The sequence below is a fragment of the Myiozetetes cayanensis genome, unplaced genomic scaffold, assembly GCF_022539395.1.
Source record: "Myiozetetes cayanensis isolate MyiCay16 unplaced genomic scaffold, myiCay2020 scf30, whole genome shotgun sequence".
Taxonomy (NCBI): domain Eukaryota; kingdom Metazoa; phylum Chordata; class Aves; order Passeriformes; family Tyrannidae; genus Myiozetetes; species Myiozetetes cayanensis.
In genome coordinates, this window is record NW_026087522.1 from 4,456,770 (window position 1) to 4,482,984 (window position 26,215).

Below are 26,215 nucleotides of genomic sequence, written 5' to 3' on the forward strand. Positions count from 1 at the left end.
CCTCTGCTGTCCTGGGCCAGGCTGGGGCCCCCTGAGCTCCAGCTCCTCCTGCAGCCCTCAGGTGACACCTGGGGCTTGCTGCAGTGCAGGGTTGGGAGTCACACGAGGGACCGGGGAGGGGAGAGGCACCAAGGCTCTGCAGGCAGGTCAGGCAGCCCCAGCCTGGGGGCTTCAGCTCAGGTTTGGCTCTTTCCAAGGCAGGGAAAGAGCCTTCTGCTCCCCAAAACATTCACCCCGAGGCCCACACGGGTCTCAGCCCCTTCCCCAGGTTTCCCCATCGCTGCCTCAGACAGACACCAGCCCGGCGGGGTCCCCGAGCTGGCTGGAGGGGCAGAGGTCCCACAACTGTCTGGGGCAGCAGGAGTTGGCCTCAGAAGCGCACAGGGGAGAAGGCCAGCCTGCCCCCAGCTTGGGGAAGCTGTGCCCAGCCAGCCCATCCCCACCTCTGGGGGGGGGAGCAGTCGGCTGGGGGGCAGGGGCTGCCCCCAAACCCAGCCCAGCCCCCCAGTGCTGGACCCCCAGCGCTCTGGGGGACAGAAGTGACAAAAAGAGCACCCATTCCAGCTTCACCACAGCACTGGGAGGAACGAAGAAGATCTAATTTAATAAACTAAACCCATCGGGGAAGGGGCACTGGGGGTTTCCTGGGGCTCCCAGAGCTGCCACGGAGATGTCCCTACTTCTTTTTGCGTCCTTTGGTGTTCATTCGGATCAGCTGCAGCCCCTCCTTCTTGATGTCCTCACGGCTCGGCACGTAGTCGTGCTCTTCCTCCTCCAAATCCAAGGAGACTGGAGGGGAGAGTGGAGTAGAGGTGGGTGGGAGGCTCTGGGCTCCATCCCTGCTGTGCCCAAGTCCCCAGCAGAGCCAGCAGGGTTTGGATCTGGGGGATCCCAGAGAGCCCCCGTGCTGAGCCCCAGGGCTTTTCCACCCCAGCACCCCAGGGTGACCTGCAGGACCTGGTGACAGCCCATCTCCAGCACTGATGGGGCTTCCCAGAAAGGTTTGGAGCTACAGGGGGCTGGCCACAGCTCCTGCTTTGCTAAGAATAGGTGGTGACCTGCCAAAAGCTCTTTGTCCCCTCCAAGAGCATCCCCAGGCAGAGCCAAGCACTGATTCTTCTTCCCAGCCAGGTGAGTTTGAAGACAAGGGACTCCCTACCTGCCCCACAGCACCTCTCCTTGTTCCTGCTGTGGCCTGATGCTCATCAGCCCCCCCACCTGCCTTCCTTCTCCCACAGCCCCACCTCAAACCACCCTCCCTGTGCTCAAAGCCCTGGGGACAGCCAAGATCAGCCCCAAGTTCTGCAGGACACTGGGAGACAGACAGGGAGCCCAAGAAGTGCCAGCAGGCAGGGGCTGGGACAGTCTCTGTGTCCCTGCTGCACTCTCCTACTGGGGGGTGCAGCGTCCACATCCTCAAAGGAGATCTTCAGGTTCCGTGCCTCAGCCGCAATCGATTTCTCCAGGAGATCTCTGACCTTGGCAAAAGTCTGTGAGAGACACCCTGGGTAAGTGCTGAAGGCAGGGCAGGTGTTCCAGCCCAGGGGGTGCCCCACCTCGATGGTGTGGGGACACCCCACAGCTCCCAGGGCCATCTGGGGCTGAGCTGCTCCGGGGCTCTTCCCTGTGGCCACCTCCGTGCTCTGGGTGAGGGAGGATGACTGGGATGGGCTGGGAGAGCCCTGTGGGGGTCCCCAAAGGTACAGCAGGGACGGAGGGACGGACCTCACTGTCCTTGTCGTAGGTCCTGGCGCTGGGGGGGCGCTCGGACACCCTCTGCTTCAGGTACCGCATCTTGTCCTCAACCACCCGCAGCTTCTCCTCCACCCCCACGGGCCGGGCAGACTCTTCCTGCAGGGAGGGAGAGGGAGAACAACCACCTCGGTGGGGAGAACAGGAGAGCAAGCCCCCCCCGAGGTGGTGGTGGCTGCACCAGGGCTCACTGCGCTGTCCCACCCCACGGGGGCCACGTGGGCACCTGGCCGGGGATGGTGATGCCGCGCAGGCGGACGACCAGGTTGTCGATGGCGTTCTCAAACTCAATCAGCTGCTCCTGGTTCCTCATCAGCTGTGCCCGCCGCCGGTCCCGCCGGGCCTCCACCTCCTGCAGCTTCGCCCTCAGCTCCTCCTCCCGCAGCCTGGAGCCAACACACCCCTCACACAACTGCCCAGGGGGCAGGGACACCCCACAGATCCGCTGCAGGCACCCCAAATCTACTGCAGACCCCCCAAATCTTCTGCAGACCCCCCAACTCTGCTGCAGACACCCCAAGCCTGCTGCAAGCACCCTACATCTGCTGCAGACCCCCCAAACCTCTTGCAAATGCTGCTTGCAACCCAACTCCGTGCTGCTGGCACCACTCCCCGTGCCAGGCAAAGAGCCAGGGTGCCCCCAGGGCCACAGTGGCAGCTTTGGGTGCCGTGCCAGGAGCAGGGTGGGGGGATCACCCCGCTCAGGAACCCCCAATGCCCAATGCAGGAGGGGTGGCTGGCTGCAGCGGGATGGAGGTCAGGGTGCCTGTTGAGACGTGTCCCCCCCACAGATGGTGGCCTGCTTGGCAGGGCTGCCCCAAGGCCAGCAGCACCTGGTTGTGCTGAGAGGATCGTGAGACTTGAGCTTGTCCCGCTTCATCTCCAGCTCCTTTAGGGCCTGAGTCAGCACCTCCTTCTCCTCCTTGCACTTCTGGACGTACTGCTCCAGGTCCTCCAGGGACTTTGAGTGTTCCAGGAGGCTGCTCGGGATGTCCTGGCCAGGGGAGAGCAGGAGGGCTCTGCCCACGGTGCTCCTGCTGGGGGCACCTCGGGGAGGTCACAGCTGCAATCCCGTGCCATGGACGAGGGCAGCTCCCTGTCTGCCCACACAGGAGACACTTTGGGGGGGCTCCAGGGAGAGCAGAGCGGACAAACCCCCCAGTGAAACAAGGGCAGCAGAGAGGTCTCAGCTCCCCAGCGTGGGGCAGCCCCAGGCTTGAGCAGGGAGGGCTTTTCATTACCCAGATGCCGCAGCACTGCAGGGCAGCCATGGCCTTCTCCAGCTCGTCGCTCACAAAGGCCTCGCGCTCCATCTCGGTCCGGGCGGCCTCCGTGTCGGCCCCTGGGGTGGGAGGGCAGGGGGAGGGGAGGATGTGCCGCTGGCAGTGCCCACAGCCAGGCCCTGCCCCCTGCCAGGCACTCACCCCCCGTGGCGTCCGAGGAGCTCTGGGCTTGCTCTGCGGACAGCATGGACGCTGCTTGCTGCAAGGACAGTCACTGTCACCCCCCTGCTGGCACCGGGGCAGCTGCCCCTGCAGCCCCCATCCCAGGGGGCTCAGCACCGCTGGCTGGCACCCACCCACAGCCCGGGACCCCCAGCTCACCTCTCTCAGCTGCCTTTCGCTCTCTACCTGTTGCTGGAGGTTCTCCATCTTCTCCCTCTGCTCCAGCAGGGACTGCTCCCTCAGGGACCTCTCCAGGGGGACCTGGCGTCCTGCCTCAGCCCTGAGTTTCTGCAGCACAACAGAGGAGGGAGAAGTTGCTGCCAAAGTCAGCTGCAGCTTTCTTCAGATTGCTTACTGGCTTTAGAGGATTGCTTTAAGGTGGGCTATTGGGAAGAAATTGTTCCCTGGGAGGGGGGGAGGCCCTGGCACAGGTTGCCCAGAGAAGCTGTGGCTGCCCCAGCCCTGGAAGTGTCCAAGGCCAGGTTGGACGGGCCTTGGAGCAAGCTGGGCTAGTGGAAGGTGTCCCTGCCCATGGCAGGGGGTGAAATGAGATGATCTTTAAGGTCCCTTCCAACCGAACCCATTCCATCAAGCGAGGATTTGGGACCCAGCTGAGCTTTTGGGATGGCCAAAAGATCAAAAAGAACCTCATTGCACACAAACAGGCTGGGAAGGAAGCTGGGAAAGGCAGACTGGGCCATGCAGCAAGCTGCCTTCCCCACGGCTGCTGCTTCACGCAGGCTGTCCCCAGCCCCAGGGCAGCCTGGCCCAGCAGGAGCTGTGCACGCAGCTGGGTGCTGTGGGCAACTCCAGCTCCGTCTCTTGTGCTCTTGACTGAAGGCACGAAGTGCTGTCTGGGGGTGCTGCAAGGTGGGAAGGGGCCCCAAGGTCCTTGTCCCAAGTCTCACCTTGATGACATCAGCGGCTTTCAGGTTTTGCTGGGCTGTCAGCTCCTCGTTGTACATGGCAGCTGTCGCACACATGAGGTCCAGGTGTCGAGGCAGGTAGAACAGCTCCTGGGACACAGGGAACACAGCAGGTCACACCTCGAGCCCTGGGGGTCCCCCAGGCTGTGACAGGGGATGGGGGGAGCAGGAGGACACGGACACAGCCCCTTGGGCACTTGGTGCCTCTGCAGGGGGAGCAGGTGGCATGATGGCACGGTGATCAGGAGCTCACCTTCTTCAGCATGTCCTGCAGCTGCAGGTACATGTTGGTCACCCTCTCCCCAGCCTGAATTTTCATGTTCATCTTCTCGAGCTCGTTGCCCAGCCTGCGAATCGCCTGGGGCACACACCGGGGGAGGACATGAAGTGACTCTCTGGGCCATACCCAGTGCCCAGCTGGGGGGGGTGCAGGATTGAACCCCACACCAAGAGCTCCTGGCTACCTGCAACTGTGGCTGCTGCAGCTTGTCATCCAACTCAGCATCCTTGAGCAGCTGCAGGTACCGCTGGCGATCGTCCCGGGCCTTGGTCCACAGCTTCACCTGGTGGTCCAGCATGTCTAGCACCTTCACCTGGTCATGGATCTCGGCCTCCAGCCTCTTCTCGGCTGCCTGGATGGGCATGGGAATGTTTAGCAGGCTGGATGCTGCAGGAAAAGGGGGTCCTACCTGGGAAACTCCCCCAAAGTAGAGCTGGGGACACCGGGACGTTGCTGCGGGACATTGTCCCGCCTTTGACAGGCTGGCATGTGGGAGAGCTTTGCTGGGGGAGGCAGAGCTGGGCAGGGCTAGGCTGGCCTTAGGCACTCTGCAGAACACAGATCCAGGGCTGGGGGTCAATCAAATCCACCAGTGCCCCAGCTGTGGGTGCTGCCAGAGCAGCAGCAACCGCTCGGGCCCTGCCAGAGGCCCCCAGGCAAAGGCAGTTCCTCCATCTCCATGGGCTCATAACCAGGCCACAACCTTGGGACAGGCAGTGAAGGACAGGGATGGCATCTCTCTCCCAGGGATGCTCTTGCACCCCAGGAACCCAGGCAGTGCCAGGGTGGCACAGCCAGGAGGTCACTGGGGCCAGGGCTCTGCTCAGGGAGCTGAAGGAGGACCTGCGGTGGAAAGGGACGGGTCCTGTGGTGGAAAGGGAGCCTCAGCACTCCCGTGAACACCCTGGGAATCACCACGGCGGCCCTGGGGGGCTGTCCTTGTGCTGGCCCCACATCCCTCTGCCGTGCACTGCTCTTGGCAGTGTTCCCAGAGCCCCAGCCCCCCAGGGGGTGAGCAGCCCGTCCCACCAGACCCTGCTGGTACCTCCAGGCTCTCGGTGGCCGCAGCAGCCGTTTGCCCCGCTTCGAAGGCATCGCTGGCGGGCAGCCTGTTGTACTGTGGGCAGGAGAGGGACAAAGGACTGTCACCGTGTGCCTGCCAACAGCCACATCCTGCTGCTGGCTCCTGCAAGGGAGCGCTGCAGGAGCTGCTGGAGCAGGGGTGCAGCAGGCGGGGCCTTTTGGTACCTTCAGCACAAAATCCAGGACACGGGCATCCTCCTGCAGCGCCTGCTGCAGGCTGGGCAGCAGCTGTCTGTTCTGCCGGAGCTTTTCCTCACACGACTGCGAGAAAATCTGCGCGCCTTTCGCTGCAGGACATCAAGCGAGGGCTCATTGGTAACGTGCAGGACGACGGGGGAGGGCCCCGAGCCCGCCCCCGTCCCCGCGAGGCCGAGGGGCAGCACCTTGCAGGGCGACGAGGTCGCGCAGCTCCCGGCAGCGCTGCTCCAGCCCGGCCTTCTTGCCCTGGGTGCCGCCAGCACCGCCGCCCTGGGCCCCCTGCCCCGCCTCTGCCATCCTGGAGCCAGGAGGAGCAGCCACAGTGGCCCCACAGCCCCGGGAGGGAGTCCCAGCGCTGTCACCGGGACGGTTGCGCGGCCCAACCGTGGCTGAGGCCCCTCCAAGGGCCCCGCGGAACCGGCCCCGGGGCACCTCCAACTGCCGCCCACGCGGGACTCCTACTCAGCCACGCCCCTACAGGGCACACGTTAATTAGCAACTGCTTAATGAGGGGCAGAAGGATCCCACCCTGGTTTCTTATTGCTGTGGCAAGAGCAGTTGTCACCTGGCCAGTCATGGACCATTCCCGGCCATGGGCCATTCTGAGCCCCACCAGGAACAGAGGGGCAATTCCAGGGAAATCACACGTACACCCACCACACCAGCAGTGCTCTCCAGGAAGCTGCCAGCTCATTTACATGCCCACCTCTGGAAATTCCACCTAATTAGCCAGGAAATCATTGTGCAAGGAATTCAACTCCTGCAGAACAGGCAAAGCCAAAGCATTACCAATACTGAGCTTTATTTTGATGCTCACCAGACATTCTTGCTGAACTACAAATATGACAAGAAATGCCAGCGTGTCCATTTATTTGTTATAAATAAACCCAAGCTCCCTCCAGCCGAGAAAATCCTTAATGTTTGGATTTGTAGAAAAAAAGGGCTTCATAAGGAAATTGCCTTCCTTGCACCAAGCTCCTAAATCAGCTCAGATGAAGGTTCTGTAACTCTAGATCTTTGTCCTGCAGCCACCCTGTTGTGCTCAAGGTGTTGAACATGTAAAACAAAGAAATTAAAGGCTTGTGAAATCAGGTATTACCCAGATAAGTTCCTCTGAGGCTCTTGCTCAGCATCTCATTTGCGTATTTATGAACTGCATGTTAGTGCTAATTGCCAGTGACAAGCTAAATATCCACATGATCATCCTCAGTGCTTCCTGAAGCGTGTACGGGGAGATGGCCACGAGAAAGCAGCAGTTCAGGGCTGTACCCACAGAGATCTCCCACACTGAGCCCGTGTCCACATGGCCAACCCAGTAATTACACCACTGAATTTCCTGGGCAGCATTTAAACCCCCTGGGGACAAGAGAGAGCACTTTAAAATGGATCAAGTGGTTCAAGAATCGCTTTAGCACCTGCCCTCCGCAAAGCTCAGGCTCTGGAGTGGCAAGTCCTCCCCAAATCCCGCTGAAGGAATTGATGCTGGCTTTGCACGAGCACAAATCAGCTTCCCAGGGGAAGTCCTGGACTGAGGATCCACCTGACATGCCAGACCTTCCCTCCTTCCAAGCCGATTTCCACCCTGCTGAAACCCTGGGAAATTCTCGATGAGTTCAAGGTCCAGAGGAAAAGGTCAGGAGTCCAAACCTGAGCTCAGTTTAACTGTCAGAGGGTGAGCTCTGGAAGGCAGCAGCAACCAGGGACCACCACACATTCACCTGGGAGAGATCTAATCCTTGGCTGGATTTATCCCCAGCTCCTCACCTGCTGCCTACTGTCAGCATGGAAATGGGAATGTAACGTTAAAGGCTCCCAACATTCCTGCTGGTTTAGCTTTTAGTCACTGAACCAGCTCTGCTTTGCCCAGTGCTTCATATTTTTAGTATCTCCTTCCCCCGTCGCTGTCCTCCCTTCCCCTCTCCTCCGAAACCCCTCCCAATCATTTGTTTAACACAGCTGCAAGAAGATTGAACAGAATTAGCAGGAACTCCATCCCGTGCCCCAGGAGCTGGCTGGAAATTCTGTGCCTGGATTAGAGAGAGAAGCACAAAAAGACAGAGGATAAAGGCCAGCTGCCAGAATTGGTCTGTGCTGCGTTAAAAAGCAAAGGGGCACACACAAACAATTCCTGCTGGGAATTACAGCCCAACAAAAGCCCGTCTGGCTCCATGGCCAGAGGCCACCACTGCCTGTTTGAGATTGATTTTATCATGTGAACAGAGAGAGCAGCTCCCAAGCATAGGCTCAGCCCACAAAAAGCCTCACCACAGCCAGGGATATCTCCTATACTATTAACAAAAATAAGTATTTTCTTTATCTATAATATATAAATAGACGATCATTTGCTTTTATTAATGTAGCTAAATATATCTTATGAATAAGTTATTTGGAGAACATCATCTCTAAGTCAGCAAGTGCTGTTATATCCAGTGAAGGAAATCTTTACTAATGGTCCTTTGAAGTACTTTAATTACCAAGCAGCCAATTATGGAAGTCTAAGTCAGTTTTCACGCTGCCAAGAGACTGATTTTTGGACATGATTCACACTTTGCACCTGTCAGAAGTGAAAATGCAGCTCTTTTTTTTAAAGGTTCCTCTCCTCACACACAAACCCCCTCCTCAGTGACCAGTGCAATCTTCCACTCAACACTGACGACCTCAAAAGTATCATTTAAACAACTTCAACAGCAACCCTGAAACTAAAGCAAAGCCAGAGCAACCTCCTGCCACGTCCTAACTCAGTCCTTATTAGTGCAACCCTGACACAGAAGCTTCCTACAGGCAAAGACATCTGTAACCCAAACAAGTGTAAAATGATAAAAACCCACCCCCACGCTGCACGGAAAAATCCCAAAGGATTAGTGTCAGAAAAGGTTTGGCAGCAAGAGATTGGAAAAAACCCATGAAGGCCTAACAGAAGAGAGTGTGGCTACACCAGTCATTTCAGGGCAGGCTGTTGAAGCAGAACTGCTGCAGGGAGGTTTTGTTATTCCAGCTTCTCATCCCCTTCCTCCACATCCTTCAGACTGAGCACTTCCAGGGATCCCTTCCCTTTGGTCTCACTGCGGATCAGCTCGTCGATCTCTCGGAAGCAGCCGGGGTCAACAAGGCACACCTGGAATGTTCCACATGTCACAGTCAAGCAGGAATATGGGAATTTCATCAGCCCCTAAGCAAGGCCTAGCATTAATTCTCATTAAAAAAAGACATTTAGATACTAAGAAGGTCTTTGCAGAGCTGATAAACAGCATCTATCAGGTAGTCTAATCTTTCCACTGAAATTTCTGCAGCTCCAGTTCCCCATGCTGGACATGGCTTTTTCCAGGTGGGATTGCTGGATTCTAATCTGTTCCCAAAGAAGATTCTTACTAATACCAAATTTTGCTTTAGCACAGACTTAAAAAAAGTAATAATTAATCACTAATACTAAAATATAATAAAATAATAAAACAGAGGCCTGAGCCACCACATAAATAACAGTAACATTCCACATATGCAGATAAACTTATCAGTGTGGCAGGATAATCAATGGTAAGAGAAATTGCACTGTGCTTCTGCTCAGCTTGGAGCAGCAATCTGTGGATAACAAAGGCTCACATCCCTAGGACTGTGTGAAATTACAAACCCCAAACAGCAGCTCTGATTCAGGATCTCTGGTAAACCTGCAGTTCCACCTTCCACCTCTGAGCTCAGCTTCTATTAAAATATGTAGTCAAGTCAAGTATAAAGCCCAGGGGCTGCTTTTTGCTTACAATTTCCAGCTGCTCCTGGAAGTCCTCGCTCTCAATAACTTTAATCAGGGGCTTGAGCTTCTCTTTCAGTTTCTTGCCCTCCTTTGGTGGAAGGAGAAACCTCAGCCTCATGTGAGCACGTTCAATTTGCATGGTCTCCTTCAGCTGCCTGATCACTTCCAGGGCCTGTGAGGACATGGAGAGCATTTACACACCTGCTTCAAAACCACTCCACATATCAAAATCCCCAACCCTTTGCATCAGCTTCAGACCCATCTCTCAGTGCTGGTCACTGGCACTCTGCTGCAGGGAGGTTGCTGTCACACCCTTTTTGACAGATTAACAAGAAAAAGCAGAGTTCTTGCTGTTTGTGATCACTTCAAACACTTAAAAACCTTGTCTGAAATAAAATTAAATAGCAATTACACTGCAAAACACCACAAACCTACGTGGTTCAGATGCAAAGCCTGATATAACACCTCAGTTAGGATAAATCACAAACCTTTGATTTTTTGTTTCAGGTGTTTTTTGTTTCATTGTTGCTGTTTTATTTCAGTTTCTTTCTTTCCCCCTTCCCTGAATTCTTACAAAACAAAGTGCCTGAGTTTCAGGAGCTGCTTGTATTCAGCAGCCAGATGGCTGAGTAATCCCTGTGAGGGCTCAGGTGCTGATCCCTGTGACAGGGAGCTGAGCACAGCACCTCAGAGCGGGAGCTGGTGTTGCAGGAGGACTCACCTGCTGCTTGGTGCTCTTGTTGGGTTTGACAGAGTAGTGGATGTCCTTCATGGCCCTCTCGATGAGGATCACTGTGTAGGGCCTCTTTGTTTCAGGGTTCACACATTTGTCAGCCACGATGGTGGCGATGTCTCGGAACATCTGCTCCAGCTGAGTGTGGCGCTCCTTGTCTGACACCTGCAGCTCCCCTTTGGATAAAATCTGTATTGGAACAACAAAGAAATCAGTTAATCAACATCATGGATGTGAAGAGTGAAAATTCCAGTAACTCTGTTAAATTTAATCCTTGTTTGAATGGCTTGAGTAGATGTGAAGTGCAGAAAACAACAACAATGTCAACAAAGTAAATTGTTATGACAGCTCTGGAAAGACTTCAGACAAAAAACTCACCATGGAAACACTGAACTACAGTGAGGAAGGCACAGATTTCATAGCATCACAGAGGATCCTGAGCTGGAAGGAACCCACAAGGATCGTGGGAGTCCAACTCCTGGCCCTGCACAGACAACCCAACAATCCCCCCCTGTGCCCCAGAGGATCATCCAAACCCTCCTGCAGCTCTGGTAGCCTTGGGGCTGTGCCCACTGCCCTGGGGAGCCTGTTCAGTGCCAACCACCCTCTGGGGGAAGAACCTTTTGCTGAGATCCACCCTGAGCCTGCCCTGACACAGCTCCAGCCATTCCCTGGGGGCTGTCCCTGCTCACAGAGAGCAGAGATCGGAGCTGCCCCTCAGGAGAAGCTGCAGACCCCAATGAGGTCTCCCCTCAGTCTCCTCTTCTCCAGCTGAACAGACCAAGTGCCCTCAGTGTCCTCACATGGCTTCCCCTCGAAACCATTCCCCATCCTCGTGGCCTCCTTTGGATGCTCTCTAATGGATTTATGTCTTTCTTATCTTGCAGTGCCCAAACTGCCCCAATGTTGAGGTGAGGCCGCCCCAGGGCAGAGCAGAGCGGGACAATCCCCTCCCTGATGCCCCCAGGACAGGGTTGGCCCTCCTGGCTGCCAGGGCACTGCTGGCTCAAGAGATTTACTTGAATTTTTATCACTCACAATAAGCCCATGGTTCCTATCCTACACAGAAGGATCAAGAGATTGGATCTGTTATTAACACTTAAGTGAACTGTCCAAAGTAAGCAACTATCCACTTATCTTAGGTGAGGAACTGTTCAATGCTTGACATCAGTGCAGAGAAGCTGTGTTAGAACACTCGGAACTTTTTTTAGCCAATTGCATATATAAAATTTAAGACTATAAAACAGAGTTTCTCCTCTCCTCTTTACTCATTTCATAACAAACAACTACAGCAGCATTCTGCAAACAGTAAAAACCAACTTACTGTGTGGCTGTAAGTCTTCTCCAAGCTTTTATAAAGCAAAGTGTGTAAAACCTACCATCTTACAGATTTCTGTTTGGTCATCTGTCCCAAATGCCTGAACCAGATCTTCCTTCTTCGCCACCTGGCCTTTGGAAACGTTGACAAACACCGTATGTGTCTGCAGGACCTCGTCGAGATCTTTCTCCCTGGAGACAAGGACAGGGTTAGAAAACCTCACAGAATCATCCCAGAACGGGATGGGTTGGAAGGGATCTTAAAGATCACCCAGATCCAGCCCCTGCCATGGGTAGGGACACCTCCCACTAGCCCAGGTTGTTTCAAGTCCTGTCCAGCCTGGCCTCGGACACTTCCAGGGCTGGGGCAGCCACAGTTTCTGTGGGCAACCTGTGCCAGGGCCTCACCAGCCTCACCGGGAAGGATTTCTCTCTAATACCCCTTTTAACCCTGTCCTCTGTCAGTGTGAAGCCACTCCCCCTTGTCCTGCCACTCCAGGCCCTTGTCCAAAGTCCTCCTCCAGCAAAGCCCCCAGTGCAAGGAGCACATCAGTGTTTAACTAAGGAACAACTCCTGCTGCCCAGGGCTGGATCAGCAGCGCCTGAAAAACCTCCATCACCGAGGTGCCACTGCCCAGGGACCCCCTTCCCGGCCCCGCACCATGTCCCGGCGGTCACACCCGGGCCCCAGGGCAGCTCCACGGCCCCTCAGGGGTCACTGCCGAGGGGCACACGGGCTGCCAGGCAGGACCCCCGGTCCCTTCCCGACTCCCCACACGGTCCTTCCCCGCTCCCCTCCCCCGGGCCGCCCCGCCGGCTCCCCGGGGCACTCACGCTCCGCTGCGCCAGCCCATGACCTTGTTGCGGTAGCAGGCGATCTCGAAGCGCTTGCCGGCGCGCCGGGCCCGCACCACGGCCACGTTGGTGAGGCGGATCTGGTTGGTGGGGGTGAAGATGGACATGGCGGCGGCCGCGGGCGCTGAGCGGCCCCGCCCCGGCCCGGCAGTGAATGGCGGCGGGGCGGGCCGGGCGGAAGGGGCGGGAGCGGCGCATGGCGGGCTGAGGGAGCGCCGGCCGGGCCGGGGGTCGGTGCGGGGCTGGGCTGGGGGCTGTGGTGCTGATAGTGGCACAGTAGCGGTGAGGGGAGGGTGTGATAACCGCGTGTGTGCGGGTGGAGGGACTCTGAGGTGGGGCTGTGGGAAGTGTGTGGGGGGGGCGTGTGTGGGGTGATAACCGTGAGGGGGATCTGTGTGGTACTGCTACTACTGCTACTAATAATAACAATGAGCAGGCACATAACCACGTGTGTGTGTGTGTGGAGTAACTGTGAGACGGGCTGGGAACCGTGGGGATATAACTGTGGTGCTGGGGGCGATCTATGGGATCACAACCGTGGAGGGGAGTTTGGGGGGTCGTAACCGTGAGGGGAGAGGGTGGTGGTAATAATAATAATAATAATAATAATAATGGTGTTCACAGGCACCACACAAGCTCATTGCTGGCTGCAGCATTCTGTACCCTGAATGTGCTGCACCGCCTTTGTAACATCTCAGTTGTTCCAAGTCAAACTTCGCTTGCACCCTGGAATTCTGAGAAAGTGCTTCCAGCTGAACCCAGGTTTCAGTCTGCCCTTGGAACTCTGTTTGTAATCAGTGCAATATCTAATGTGTGTAAGCAAAGGCTGTGTTCAGCAGCAGACTGTGGAGGTGATTCCCCCTTGAACTGGAGTTTTCTAGTCCCAGTAGATCTGCACTTGTGTCAAACCAAGGCCAGTACGATCGAGTGGGTGTTTCAAAAGGATTTTTTGCTTTCAGGCACTTGCACAGCTTAAATATTTTTCTGCTTTTCCTTATAGAAGAGGGGTCCTAGAAAGAAAAAACCAGAATGTCCAGACTCAGAATCTAAAATATTAATCTGGAGCTCAGCTGACACACCTGAGGAGGTGAAGGCTTCTTGATTCAATTTTAGTGCCTTTAGCCAAAAGCTGTTTTCTGCAGTGCCCGGGGAGTAGCTGATGCCATGAGACTGTGGGGACTGTGTGGTTGGTTTTTGTGTGCTCATTCCACATTCATACTGTCGGAATCTGTGGCTTATTCCAGATTTAGATGTCTCAATGGATACATGGAGCTACTTTCATACTTGCCTGGCGTCCATATGGCTGCACAGATTTTACATCTACTCCGCTGTTGCTTTGGGGATCAGCCTGTGGATTGTCATTCAGTTCACCACCACCAAAACCAAAAAGAAGGTAACTGAACCTGTCAGCACTTTTGTCTGAGGAGACCCCAAAACCCCATGAGTGGAAGTGAGGATTTGCTGGGTGAAGGCATCCACTGGTGCAGTGAAATGTTCCATGTCACTGTGGGCCCACCTAGAAGGTTACAACTCTCAAAAGCTCCTTAGTTCATGTGGTTATAATCCTCAGTTTGGATTGTTTTATGTTTGAGGGTCACTAAAAGCTACCCTTGCTCTGATTTTGGAGCAGATCTCAGCTGGACACTTCTCACACTGTGCCAGTCATTCCAAGTAAATCCCTCTGCTTGTGCCCTGTGTTTTCACTTTCGTGTTTGCAGTGATGTTAATGACAAGGTTGGACTGGTTTAGCGTGGGAGTGGGATTGGACCATTCAGGAACTGAAAACCTCCTCGTGCAGGTGGTTGAAGTTCTGCTGGTAGAGTTTGGGAGAGCTGGATCCTTTTATCTCCCAGGTATTGCAGCATGGCTTAGGTCAGGGAAACACTTCCTGCTGGGTTTGCCTGGGTGTGAGAGGAACCCAAATGCTGTTGCATTTGTGCAGTGCTGACAGTCTGGCTGCAGGATTTGAATTTTAAATGCTTTTGGTTTAACATCACTTGCAAAGGGGATCGATTGAAGGTGACACAGCTCCTGTTTCATAGGGTGAAAAATCCAGTGGGAATCCCACTTCCTCCAGAGGGACAGAGGACAAGCTGGTAAATGGATGTGCCACCCCTCAGGCAAAGGAGGTGTATGTTGCTGGAGTGAAGATCTTCTATGGGTCTCAGACTGGTACAGCAAAGGTATCAGTTACTTTTGTTCCACATTTGTGAAATAGATCTGAAATATTATTGGGATTCAAGCATGTTGTTTGTCTTAAAACACTGCACTGGGCACAAATCTGAGAGTTCATTAGGAAGTTCATTAGCTCCGTACAAGTCATTGGCCAACACAAAAGGTAAGTGAAAATTCTATAAAAGTAATATTTCCCCCCTCCTTTTAGGTGGGGCCTGCAGGATATTGATTATGAAACTTCAAGTTTACTCTTACACTATAATTTTAATTTGCTAGCAGATCTTCATAGAAACAGGTGCTGGCTTTGGTGCTTTCTCAAAAAGAAATGCCATTTGTGTGTGTAAATGTATAAAGCCATTAAAATGCATGGAATTCCTAGCCAGTTACTTCATGTTTTTCGTGTGAGGAGTTACAGGTCCAGTGTCCAGGCCTCAGGTTCTTCCTGTGCTGGGAGAGGTTTTGAGGCTGAGCACAGCAGGGCAGCTGGGGGTTGAAGTAACTGATAACTTCCTCTATGTTTCTGTTTCCAGAGATTTGCCAAAGCTCTGGCTGAAGCTGTTACTTCCCTTAATTTGCCTGTGGAAGTCGTTAACATGGGAGACTGTGACCCAGATGACTGTTTAGCAGAGGAGGTGGGTATGGCATAAATAGGAGTTGTAAATACAAGTGTTTTTCTGGGCTTGTCAAGGCTGTTTTCCTCATCTGTTTCTCTCCTCTTCTCCTGGAAGTCCCCAAAGCTGTGTGTTGCAAACTGTTTCCCTGTTATCTAAGCAAGTGTAGCCCATCAGCAGAAAATACCTAAATTTTGGAAATTACTGGGAAAGCACCACATAGAACATTTTGAAGCTGACAGTGACCTTGTATGAGCCAGTTCTGTAACTCGGGTGTGAGAGTGGCTGCACCAGGTCCCCTGTTCTCTGTGTGCACCTGGGGAAGGGTTTAGAGCCAGAACAAGCAGCTGGTGAAGCTTCTGCAGCTTTTACAGGCTTACAAGTTAGAAACTCCTTGGGAGGTATTTGCAGCAACCCTTGATGGTTTTTCTTCTGTGAATATTGATAGTTTTAATTAATCCTAACAAAATGTTTTGGTTGTGTCCCCCTGCATGTGGGAACTGGGTGTTGGGAATTCCTGAGGGTTTCAGTGTGAATTGTCAGCACTGGCTATTGCCCCTAACAAACCTGGAAATGTGAGGTTGGGAAGTTTTAGATGTTTATCCATGGGGGACTTTGTGGTGAAGGAGTGTGTTCAGGAAGCTGCTGACTGGGGAAGGAGTGATGGATACAAATTGAAAGAGGGGAAATTTAGGTTAGATATTAGGAAGAAGTTTTTCTCTGTGAGGGTGGTGGAACACTGGCACAAGTTGCCCGGGGGAGGTTGTGGATACCCCAACCCTGGAAGTGTCCAAGGCCAGGTTGGATGAGGCCTTGGGCAACCTGGTCTAGTGGGAGGTGTCGCTGCCCATGGCAGGGGTTTGGGACTGGATGATCTTTAAGGTTCATTCCAACTCCTTCACATTGTGTGATTCCAGGAAGATGTCCCATTCTGCTCACTGTGTCCCTGTCCAGGGGACAGGTCATTTCACCACCCTTGGGATTGTCACCTGCACCGTCCCACCTCGCCTTTTGGCTCCCTCCAGCTTCCCGTGTGTTCCAGCTCTTTCTCTGCTGTCGAGTGTTTTGGGCAGTGCAGTGATCTTGTCCCTGCTGTTGTGTCCCTGTGTTCAGGCAACCAGCAGGAATGTCTGTGTGTTCCTGGTGGCCACGTACACGGACGGGCAGCCCCCGAGAGCGCGGCCTGGTTCTGCAAGTGGCTGGAAGAGGCAGCCAATGATTTCCGTGTGGGGAAAACCTACCTGAAGGGGCTCAGATACGCCGTGTTTGGCCTGGGGAACTCGGTGTATGTGGATCATTACAACACAGTGAGTGTGTCCTCTGTTCTTCCTTTGTGGTTTCTGCTCTTCTGACGTCCTCAGCTGGAGGAGCTGCTTCAAAACTGAGCCATGCTGGTGGACTGGGTGGGAATTGCAGCTGTTTGGTGACTTGAGGGTCTGGGTTTAAGGGCACAAGTAAAACTACAGGATCACTGAGGTTGGAAAAGGCCTCCAAGATCACTGAGTCCAACCTGTGCCTGATCCCCACCTTGTCCCCCAGCCCAGAGCACTGAGAGCCACCTCCAGTCCTTTCTTGGACACCTCTAGGAGTGGGGATTTCACCACCTCCCTGGGCAGCCCCTGCCAGTGCCTGACCACCCCTTCCATGGAGAAATTCCTCCTGATGTCCCACCTGCCCCTCCCCTGGCACAGCTGAGGCCATTCCCTCTCCTCCTGTCCCTGTTCCCTGGGAGCAGAGCCTGACTCCCCCCGGTTCCCCCCTCCTTTGCAGAGCCAGAAGGTCCCCCCTGAGCCTCCTTTTCTCCAGGCTGAGCCCCCCCAGCTCTCTCAGCTGCTCCTGCTGCTCCAGCCTCTTCCCAGCTCCGTTCCCTTCCCTGGACACGCTCCCTCAATGTCTTTTTTATCATGAGGAGCCCAAATCTGCTCCCAGGACTGGAGGAGATGCCTCAGCAGTGGCAGCACAGGGGGACAGTCACTGCCCTGGTCCTGCTGCCACACCACTGCTTGTGCAAGCAATGCCATTGGCTTTTTGGCCACCTGGGCAGGGCAGCTTTGAAGCAATTGTACTGCCCTTTTAAAGGGAAGGGAGTCCCATATGCACTGGGAGATGTGGGAATACAGCCTGGGAAACCCTTGCTGAGTTCTTTTCCCAGCTTGGAAAGCTTTCTGTCAGCACCTGAGGGTACAGGACTGGAAACATTCTCACTTGCTGCCCTCTGGTTTGGAGGGCTTTGCTCAAACTTGGCTGCTTTTTGTGTTGTGGATTTGAGCTTTGCTCCCTGATGTGAACTGTGACGGTATCTTTGCCTGGTCATTGGTGTCACCTCACTCAGGAAAGTGGCATCTCCTGTCACCAGGTTGTTGTGTTTGCAGCTGGGGCCACGTGAAACGTGTTACCCGCTCTGAGCAGCAAGCATCACACAGAGCAGCTTGTTCACAGAGCAGCTTGTTCACAGAGCTCATCCCTTGCCACACCAGTGTGACAGCAGAGGGATTTCCCAACAATCTGAGGCAGTGTGGGCTGTTCAGTCTGCCCTGTGCCTGTGCTGAGGGACTCCACGAGCCCCTGCCCTGCAGTGCTGTGCAGCTCACTGGCTCTCCTTCCAGGCCTGATCCTTGCTTCTTTTTCTTTAGTTTCCTGCTTTCCTTTGGGTTTGTTTTATATCCCTGCCCCTTTGCTGCCGTCCCAGGTTGGCAGGAGGGTGGACAGGTGGCTGTGGGTGCTCGGTGCCAGCCGTGTGATGACGCGCGCCGAGGGCGACTGCAACGTGGCGCGGAGCAGGCACGGCAGCATCGAGGGCGACTTCGAGGCCTGGAAAGCCAAATTCCTCACTCGGCTCCAGGCCCTCTGCAGAGGGGAGAAGAAGCCCTGCAGTGGGAAGTGCAAGAAAGGGAAGTGCAAATCCCCAGGGAAGCAGAGCAAGGAGAGCTCGGATCATGAACACGGGGCGTCGGAGCACGAGAACACTGAGGTACAGTCACAGTCCCTGAGGCCTCATCTCTGCTTCTCTCCTTCCTCCTGCAGCCCACAGGGATGCTGTGGGAGCCTGATGCTTTGTTCTGGAGCAGAGGGGGATGAGGGATGAGAACCCATGGCTGATAATTAGTAGAATGAGCCAAAAAGAACTAGTGCTGGACCCAGCTGGATGGCATTTATGTGGTGAGGGAGTCTTGCTCCTGACTGGGGCAAGTTTTATGGTTGTGGCAGATGCTCCAGGGGGGCCAGTCTGAGTTCTGGGCTCTCGTCAGAGCCTTTGCTTTGTCCCATGGCCAGGTGAAGCATTTAGTTCCCTGAGAGCAGTTAACCTGCTCATCCAAGGTTTTTCCAAAGGCAGCTGGGGGAGTGTTACCTGGACAAGTCCTGTATTTCCTCTCTATGTGTCTGCCTGTAATAATTTGTGTCTCTTCTGGAGTGCTGATTGCAGATTTTGAATAAGAAATCCACTTTCCTGCTCTCCAGTGCAAGACCAGAGCTGCTGTGGCACTTTAACCTTCCCTCAAGCCATTTATTTTGGGTTGGGAATGTTTGCTGTGGCCGTGGGGAATTTAGTAGGACAGTAAGTGTCTCTTCTGGCTGAGTTTGGGAGTGCTGGCTGCTGCAGGACTAAGAGGAATAAATCTTGCTGTCACACCAGTGCTGTTGTGCTGTGCCTTGGATTTGTACAGAGAGAAACCTTTCTGCTCTGTGGAGAGTTTGCCTGGGAAAGCAAATCCCTCTTTCCCTGTTCATTCATCCAGGGGCACTTAGAGGGTTTAAAGGGGCTTCCATGTACATCCTTCGGGTTATCAGTAGGATATTTATTGTTTTCAGAGATCTTTACTAATAAGGAGAGTTATTTCACTTAGTTATGTTTAACAATCAGATAAATTCTTAATTGTTTTTCTCTAATCTCTCCCACAGGCAGAGGAATTGTTTGAAACCAGTAGTGAGGAGGAAGCTGATGCTGAGGAAGCTGGAGGCACAAATGCTGTCATTGATGTAGAAGATCTCGGCAATATCATGGGTCACATGAAGAAAGCAAAGGTACTGCTGTTCCTGTGGGTGTGGAATGGTCAGCTCTTTGCCACTGATCACTTGGATTGTTTAAAATATTATTGCCTGGATTTGAATCTGTGGGGTTTGGTTGTGGGAGAGTAAAATTTGAGCTCTTGGAGAGCCTGTCCCAAAAAGTAACATACTTTGGAGGTGTGTTGGATGGAGGTACAGACCAACTGTGACTTGTCCACCAAGCAGATGCTGCAGTGGGAATGTGTTGTTTTCAGTCTGAGGGAGGATTTACATCACCCTCTGTCTGTAATTGCACCTTCCTTACCTTGGGAGCCCCTGGAGTGTGGGCTTCCCACTGCTCTTTCCCAAGGTATGAGGCCCTGGCACAGGTTGCCCAGAGAAGCTGTGGCTGCCCCAGCCCTGGAAGTGTCCAAGGCCAGGTTGGAGCAAGCTGGGCTAGTGGAAGGTGTCCCTGCCCATTGCAGGGGGTGGAATGAGATGGTCCTTAAGGTCCCTTCCAACCCCAACTGTTCTGTGGTTCTGTGAACACAGAACCATCTCCTCAGTGGTCTGAGCTGAGGTGGCAGCGCTGGGACACCCCAAACCTCACCCCAAACAGGAGGCTGTGTCCTGGGAGGGGACAGTGTTACAGGGAGGGCATTGGCATCTCTGTTCCTCACCTTAGGCGGGGGGGAAGGAGTAAATAAAGCAATTCCTGCTGTTTGTAACAAACTCTGTGAGGAGAGCAGCCCCACTGACGTGGGGGCAAGGCAGGCTCTTGGGAGGGGACCCCGTCCCTGAGTTTGTGTGGACCCTGCAGCCGGTGAGGGGAGGGTGGCCGACCCTCTTGGCTTTGATGTGGAGGGAGAAAGGATCAGTGTTTTCCCGGTGGAACTGCGGTCCTTTCCCCTCTCCCTCCTTCACTCACCACTAGAGGTCAGCGGCCGACAGCGAACTGCTCAGTCCTGGGTCCAGGAAAGGGAGGTGGGGACATCCAGCACTTCTATGGGGAATTAGGCTTTTTACTGACTGACAAAATGTGGCGACGCCGTGCTGGAGGAGTGGAGTAACGCGGGAAAACCACAGGTCACAGCCCAGTTTGTGAGCAAAAAGTGAGCACAGCAATAAAACACTTCCTGCCCTTCGCCTCTCCAGCTCGTTGTTCTGGTGGTGAGCAGGGCTGAAGTCGCTGTGCTGTGGGTTTATACACAGGCAGTGGAAATTAACTGCTCTCTGGGCCTTTGTTTCAAGATCCAAACCACTTTCTCTCCTCAGCTTTCTTGCTACTCTGCTCGAGCAGTGAGAGGCCTGTGTGTTGTAGTGCTTGCAGTTCTGTAGTGACTTGTGTGTTTGTGTTGATCAGGTTCCTGTGGCTGTCCCAAGTGCCTGTCCCTGATCAGAGGGGCAGCTGCTGTCTGAACACAGACACTCCCCTCAGGTTGTGAGCTGCAGTTTCTGACCCTTGGAGCCTTTTCCTTGGAGATGGCAGAGATGTTCTGCTGGGACAGGTGAAGGCTGCCCTCTTGCAAATGGGTAAATCATGAGGGTGCAAGTGTAGGTGTGGGACTGCAAGTTCACTCTCAGCGTGCCTGGAAGTGTTCTGGCCCTCTGGATGTGAGCTGTTGTCAGCTGATGGATAGGAGGCCCTAAAACTTGGACCAAAATGAATCTAACATTTCTTTTACACTGAGGTAACCTTCTGTCCTGCAGTAAATCCTTACCCACACAGGGAGCTGCTCTGGAGGTTTGTACCTGAACTGTTCACAGACAAGTTTGAGAGAAACTTGTGTATCTTCAGGGTTTATATCACAAGGCAGTTCTTCATCCTTAGAGTTACTTGGATTTGGAACGTGCAGAAAAGTTTCCAGCACGGGGTTTGTGGCTGTCAGGGTTGTGTGGTCACCCCTCTGCATGTGGGGGATGGAACAGCAGGTCCTGCCTCGTGCAATGTAGACAACTGGAAATGTTTTAAGGCCCAGCTTTCATCTCTTCTGTGTTGCCTCTTGTGTCATTCTCTAGCACAGATGGTCATAATTCCGTGTTGTCCTGCCTTTTGTGGGCTGGCAGTGAGGCTGTGGAGGTGAGAGACTCTAATAAATGCCCACTCATGTCTCTGCAGGTCATCTTAATTTAATTTTGCATCCATCTCTTGTTGCTTGACTCAATGGAAATCAAGGTTGAGTTTTGGTTTACAGCTTTTTTTTTCTCCCACGTGCTGCAGGCTCCTTGCATTTTGTAAAGTATTGGCAGAGGGCTTGGAGCAGGCACTGGATCCTTGCAGTCATTTGGATCAGGCAGGTGGGTTCAGGGGAATGCCAAAACCTCTCCTCCTGGTTGAGCTGCAGCTCTTCCATACCCTCCCTTGGAGAAGAGGTGGAGTTTTAAAGAGCTGCTGAGGGTGGAGTTCCACAGTTCAGGGTGATGGGACCTCCTCCTGAGCACAGAAATTGCCCCAAGCTCGGGTGTATATTGGTAATATATTCAAATCTGTTAAATGCCAGCTGATGGAGCAGTAAATCCCACCCTGAGTGCACCAAATCCTGTGATATGTGGTGATGGTTCTTGATGGATTTAAGAACTGGGTAGACTTTTGAGTTTTACAGTTGGGCCAGGCTTTCCCTGTCCTCCAGAGCTGCTCCCCTGGAATGTATTTATCAGATGAAAGTGAACTCTAATGGGTGTGTTTGTGGCCTGTAAGGTGTTATTAATCACAGGGACACCAGTTCTTGCTGCAGATTATCTCCCCCAGCTTGGGAGATTGATCTGTCTTCCTGCTTATCACAGTCAAGACTCATTCCCAGGGAATGGAATGACTTTATTAACCTTCACATTTACAAACTTCAGGCATGAGTAACAGCAATAATAATATCCTAATTCCCTCTTTGTGGTGGGGTGGGAAGTAATCAAATGGGCATATTTTGTTGACACAGTTTTGAGATTAATGCTGTTGTTTTCTAAAACAGAAAATATAATGAAGGTGACAGTCCCATTTGCAGTGTAGATAGAGGAGGGGGGTGTGTTTAAGAGAGCAGGACTGAGTTTACAGGAGCCAAAATCTCCCCCAGAGTGTGTTCAAGGAGTTTCTGTTGCTTCAGGAGAGCTTTGCTGATCCCCTTTGGCTCCGTTCCCTAAAAAATCAGCCTTGTGTGACTGGAAATCCCACTCTTCCAATGCTCCCTGAGAGCCCTTGGAGTCTTTGGAAGGCCAAATCCTGGGGAAAGGGACTCCTGCTGAGGCTGCTGGGGTTTGGTTGGAAGGGGACAGTGGGCAGGAGGGGATTTAGGGGACAAGGTTTACAGACCAGCTTTGTGCTGCAGGTAGAAATTTTTTTTAGGGTGTGAAAGAATCCTTAGCCATATTTGAACCAAAGTGAGCAAAGTTTGGGTGCTTAACTCTCAGTTCAAACTGATGAGGACATTTAGAGCCTCTCCAAAATCCTTTAATGGGTGAAAGATTCCTCTCTGAGAAGTGAGCCCTGCTCTGCACCAGCTCAGTCTCTAGATTTTGACCTGTGCTACTCTGCCTCAGAATTCAGTTTACATTTTAAAATAAGCCTTTGTAAAACAGAATTTAACTTCTTAGGGACCACTTCCAGCGTGAAATCTGGATTTGTCACAGGGACACTTCACCCTTCTCCTTTTCCTCTGTTCAAATCTTTATTCTCTGGCTGTTGGAAAGAATTGTCATTCCTAAACAACATTACAAGAGAACTTGAGGTTTCCTTTTTCTGAGTAAGGCTTGTGAGTGCCCAAGGGAAAAAAAAAAGGAAAAAAAAGCCCTAAAAAAATAACTTTAAAGGTAACCTCTGTCTGGATGTTCTGACGTGGTGTGATAGTGGCTTCCTTTGCAAAGGGCTTTGAGATCTCTGAATGAAAGCTTTTTGCCCTGAGGGCAGATCCCATATCCTGTGTTGTTCTTTAGTGTAAATTCATCAGTAATTGGTTGGTGAAGCAGAGCTGAGAGATGTAAAAAACTCTGGCAGATTGAAGTGCCCCTGAGTGTTTGGCTTCCTCTTTATCTGCAGCCTTTTCTTGACCACGTGCACTGTTGGAGTGACCAGCAGTGGCCCTGCAGCCCCCCAGCCCCTCTGCTCAGCATTTCCCACCAGCTTTGTGCTCCATTTCTCAGGTATCTTTCTTTCCTGGGTGTTTTTTTTAAGGTTCTTGCCAGTCCAGTGACGCAGTTGAGCAGAATTCCACAACTCCATGCAGCTCTGGAGCCAGGCTGGGAGAGCTGGGGGGGTTCACCTGGAGAAGAGGAGGCTCCAGGGAGACCTGAGAGTGCCTAAAGGGGCTCCAGGAGAGCTGGAGAGGGACTTGGGACAAGGGATGGAGGGACAGGACAAGGAGGAATGGCTTCAAACTGGTTTAGGTGGGATATTGGGAAGGAATTCCTCCCTGGGAGGGTGGGCAGGCCCTGGCACAGGTTGCCCAGAGAAGCTGTGTCTGCCCCAGCCCTGGAAGTGTCCAAGGCCAGGTTGGACGGGCCTTGGAGCAAGCTGGGCTAGTGGAAGGTGTCCCTGCCCATGGCAGGGGGTGGAACAAGATGAGCTTTGGGTTCCCTTGCAGCCCAAACCATTCCATGATTCCATGGTGCTCTGACCACCTGAAAACTTGGTGTTGAAGTGAAAAGCTCTTTTAGTCCCAAACTGTCAGGAAAAGAAATGATGGAGTAGAGAAGTCTTTTACAGAGCCATTTTAAGGAAAATCTTCAAAATATGGTAAGCCTGTGTGTGCTGCCTGCTTGGAGTGTGAGAGAGCAGAAGAGACTGGAATGGAAAATCTTACTGGTTTTAAGTTGGGCATTTTGGGCCTCTTGTTAAATCCCATTACCCGGGTCTCAGTTGTGATTTTTGTAGCAGAGAAGAAAGGAATAAAATGTGAATATATGGCTCAATTTTCAAGTCTAAGCAGTCCCTTTTGGGTGGACACAGACACATATTTAGTTTTGACTCTTTGGGTTCCTTTGAAAATCAATCTTCTTTATGGTGTGTCCGAGGAAGTTTCCCAAATCAAACAAACAGTGACAGGCTGTGGGAGCTGTGTGTGAAATGGAGCTTGTGGTTTAATGACACCTTGTAAAACCTGCCCTACAGCAGAGCCATCTGAAACCCCCCTGTAACCCTGCAGAGGGATTTTAAAGCTGTGAGCTGGGAGGTTTTTCTGTGTCCTTGAGGATTTTGGCTGATATGAAACCCGCAGTGTTGGGCATTGTGGGATCATTTATCCCTCTGCTTTTCGTGGAAGGTGCTCAGTGTCCTTTCAGACTGATTCGCTTGGATGGCACCATAAGCTTCTGTCACTGCTTGTCTGCACGAGTTTGGGATTTAAAATGCTGCTGGATTTGTCCAAAAAATCTCAGCACTGACTTCTCAAACAAAGAGAAAAGGGAAGATTTCCCTCTGTGGGGAGGGAGCTGCAGGTCTGTACAAACATCCTTCCCTTTGGGTGGCAGCTTTAGGACCTGCTGCCTCAGAGTCACACCAGGGACCTTCTGGTACCCTACAGAAGGAGGTAGCAGGAGGTGAGGAAACCTTGTGTTACCCTGCCCTGTGCAGGGACTGAGATGTGGATGGATCTTCCTTCCACCTCCTCACTGAACATTCACAGGGGTTTCTACTCCAGTGCTTCTGAGGTTGTTGTTTTTTCTAATTGTTTTGGTATCAGTCAGAACTTCTCAAGGACTTTCCCCATTCTGAAGGGACCCTACAAGTAAGATGGGGAGGGACTGTTTACAAGGGCCTGGAAAAACAGGATGAGGGGGAATGGTTTCAAACACAGAGGGCAGGGTTAGATGGGATATTGGGAAGGAATTCCTCCCTGTGATGGTGCTGAGGCCCTTGCCCAGGTTGCCCAGAGAAGCTGTGGCTGCCCCAGCCCTGCAAGTGTCCAAGGCCAGGTTGGAGAGGTCTTGGAGCAATCTGGGCTAGTGGAAGATCCCTGCCCATGGCAGGGGGTAGAACAAGATGAGCTTTACAGTCCCTTCCAACCCAACCCAGTCTGTGATTCTGTGGTTTAAGGGCCACTTCTTGACAACACAGGCTGTGATTTTTACTTCTGGCCAAGCCACCCTGTGTTTCAGTCCTGGCAAGGTGATGGATTGCCCGGTTCCACCTCTCAGCTCTTTGCAGTGGTTCAGGCTCTTGTGCTGCACTGGGCAGCGATGGTGGCGTGGGGATGTAGCCTGGGATTGTGTTGACTCTGGCAGCTCTTTTTAATAAGATTTTCTTGCTGTTGGGCTGTTTGCTGGTTCACAGCTCACTCAGGCCAAGTTTCCAGCATTCATCTTTGTGTTCCCTGTGAAGGCTCCAAGCCCTTTCTGCCGTGAGTGACAGCAGAGAGAGCGGGGTGGCTGTGCCACTGCCAGGGTGTTCATCCACGGGCTGAGCAAACTGCAGCTCTGGCTGTGCCTGTGACAGCCACAGCTCTGAACCTGGAGCACGACAGTCCATGGAGCACCTCTGCTGCTCTCAGAGAATCCCAGGATGTGCTGAGCTGGGAGAAACCCCCAAGGATCCTGGAGTCCAACCCTCAGCCCTGCACAGGCCCAGCCCCAAGAGTCCCCCCCTGTGCCCCAGAGGATCATCCAAACCCTCCTGCAGCTCTGGCAGCCTTGGGGCTGTGCCCACTGCCCTGGGGAGCCTGTTCAGTGCCAACCACCCTCTGGGGGAAGAACCTTTCGCTGAGATCCACCCTGAGCCTGCCCTGACACAGCTCCAGCCATTCCCTGGGGGCTGTCCCTGCTCCCCCCAGAGCAGAGCTCAGGGTCTGAACCTCCTTTGGCCTTTCTTTTCCATGTGTTTTTGCCTTACAGGAAGGTTGTTTTGTAAGGAAACAAGTGCCATTCCTGTGGGCAGCCTGGTGTCTCCTCAACTTCCCAAATCCCCACGTGGCTCTTGCCATCCCTGACAGATGAGCCAGAGGGAGGGGGAAAAGCTGTCATCATTCCTGGCTGTCCTCCTGCCCCTGGAGCTTTGCTTGCTGTGAACTTTAACTCTTCATTCATGTAATTCATGAACTTTAGTACTTCATTTAACAACTCCCCAGGGCAGGTTTTGCTAATCCTTCCTGCTGCCAGGCAGCCTTTTCCTGAGAGCCCTGCCAGCTCT

At 53.2% G+C, this 26,215-nt stretch overlaps 3 protein-coding genes across 3 annotated transcripts in view; 1 reads left to right on the plus strand and 2 right to left on the minus strand.

The window, feature by feature from the left end:
• Positions 1-625: 625 nt before the first annotated feature.
• On the minus strand, positions 626-5,981 carry CCDC183 (coiled-coil domain containing 183). The gene is made up of 14 exons (XM_050325612.1): positions 5,870-5,981; positions 5,652-5,773; positions 5,449-5,520; positions 4,588-4,755; positions 4,377-4,481; positions 4,106-4,213; positions 3,357-3,485; positions 3,177-3,234; positions 2,994-3,094; positions 2,586-2,746; positions 1,979-2,138; positions 1,726-1,851; positions 1,394-1,490; positions 626-789 (listed from the first exon to the last, which is right to left on the minus strand). Exons 1-14 carry the CDS (start codon positions 5,979-5,981, stop codon positions 677-679), a joined length of 1,632 nt encoding a protein of 543 aa, XP_050181569.1. The 3' UTR covers positions 626-676.
• Positions 5,982-6,469: 488 nt separating this feature from the next.
• On the minus strand, positions 6,470-12,474 carry SBDS (SBDS ribosome maturation factor). The gene is made up of 5 exons (XM_050325673.1): positions 12,314-12,474; positions 11,542-11,671; positions 10,151-10,351; positions 9,437-9,601; positions 6,470-8,799 (listed from the first exon to the last, which is right to left on the minus strand). Exons 1-5 carry the CDS (start codon positions 12,439-12,441, stop codon positions 8,671-8,673), a joined length of 753 nt encoding a protein of 250 aa, XP_050181630.1. The 5' UTR covers positions 12,442-12,474; the 3' UTR covers positions 6,470-8,670.
• Positions 12,475-12,515: 41 nt separating this feature from the next.
• Positions 12,516-26,215, plus strand: part of LOC126645332 (S-adenosyl-L-methionine-dependent tRNA 4-demethylwyosine synthase TYW1-like) — an 83,928-nt gene continuing 70,228 nt past the window's right edge. Inside the window, 8 exon segments of the mRNA XM_050325661.1 lie at positions 12,516-12,564; positions 13,579-13,727; positions 14,377-14,517; positions 15,040-15,141; positions 16,234-16,288; positions 16,291-16,427; positions 17,810-18,091; positions 19,021-19,143. Coding sequence (XP_050181618.1) covers positions 13,593-13,727; positions 14,377-14,517; positions 15,040-15,141; positions 16,234-16,288; positions 16,291-16,427; positions 17,810-18,091; positions 19,021-19,143 — 975 coding nt within the window. The 5' untranslated portion in view covers positions 12,516-12,564; positions 13,579-13,592.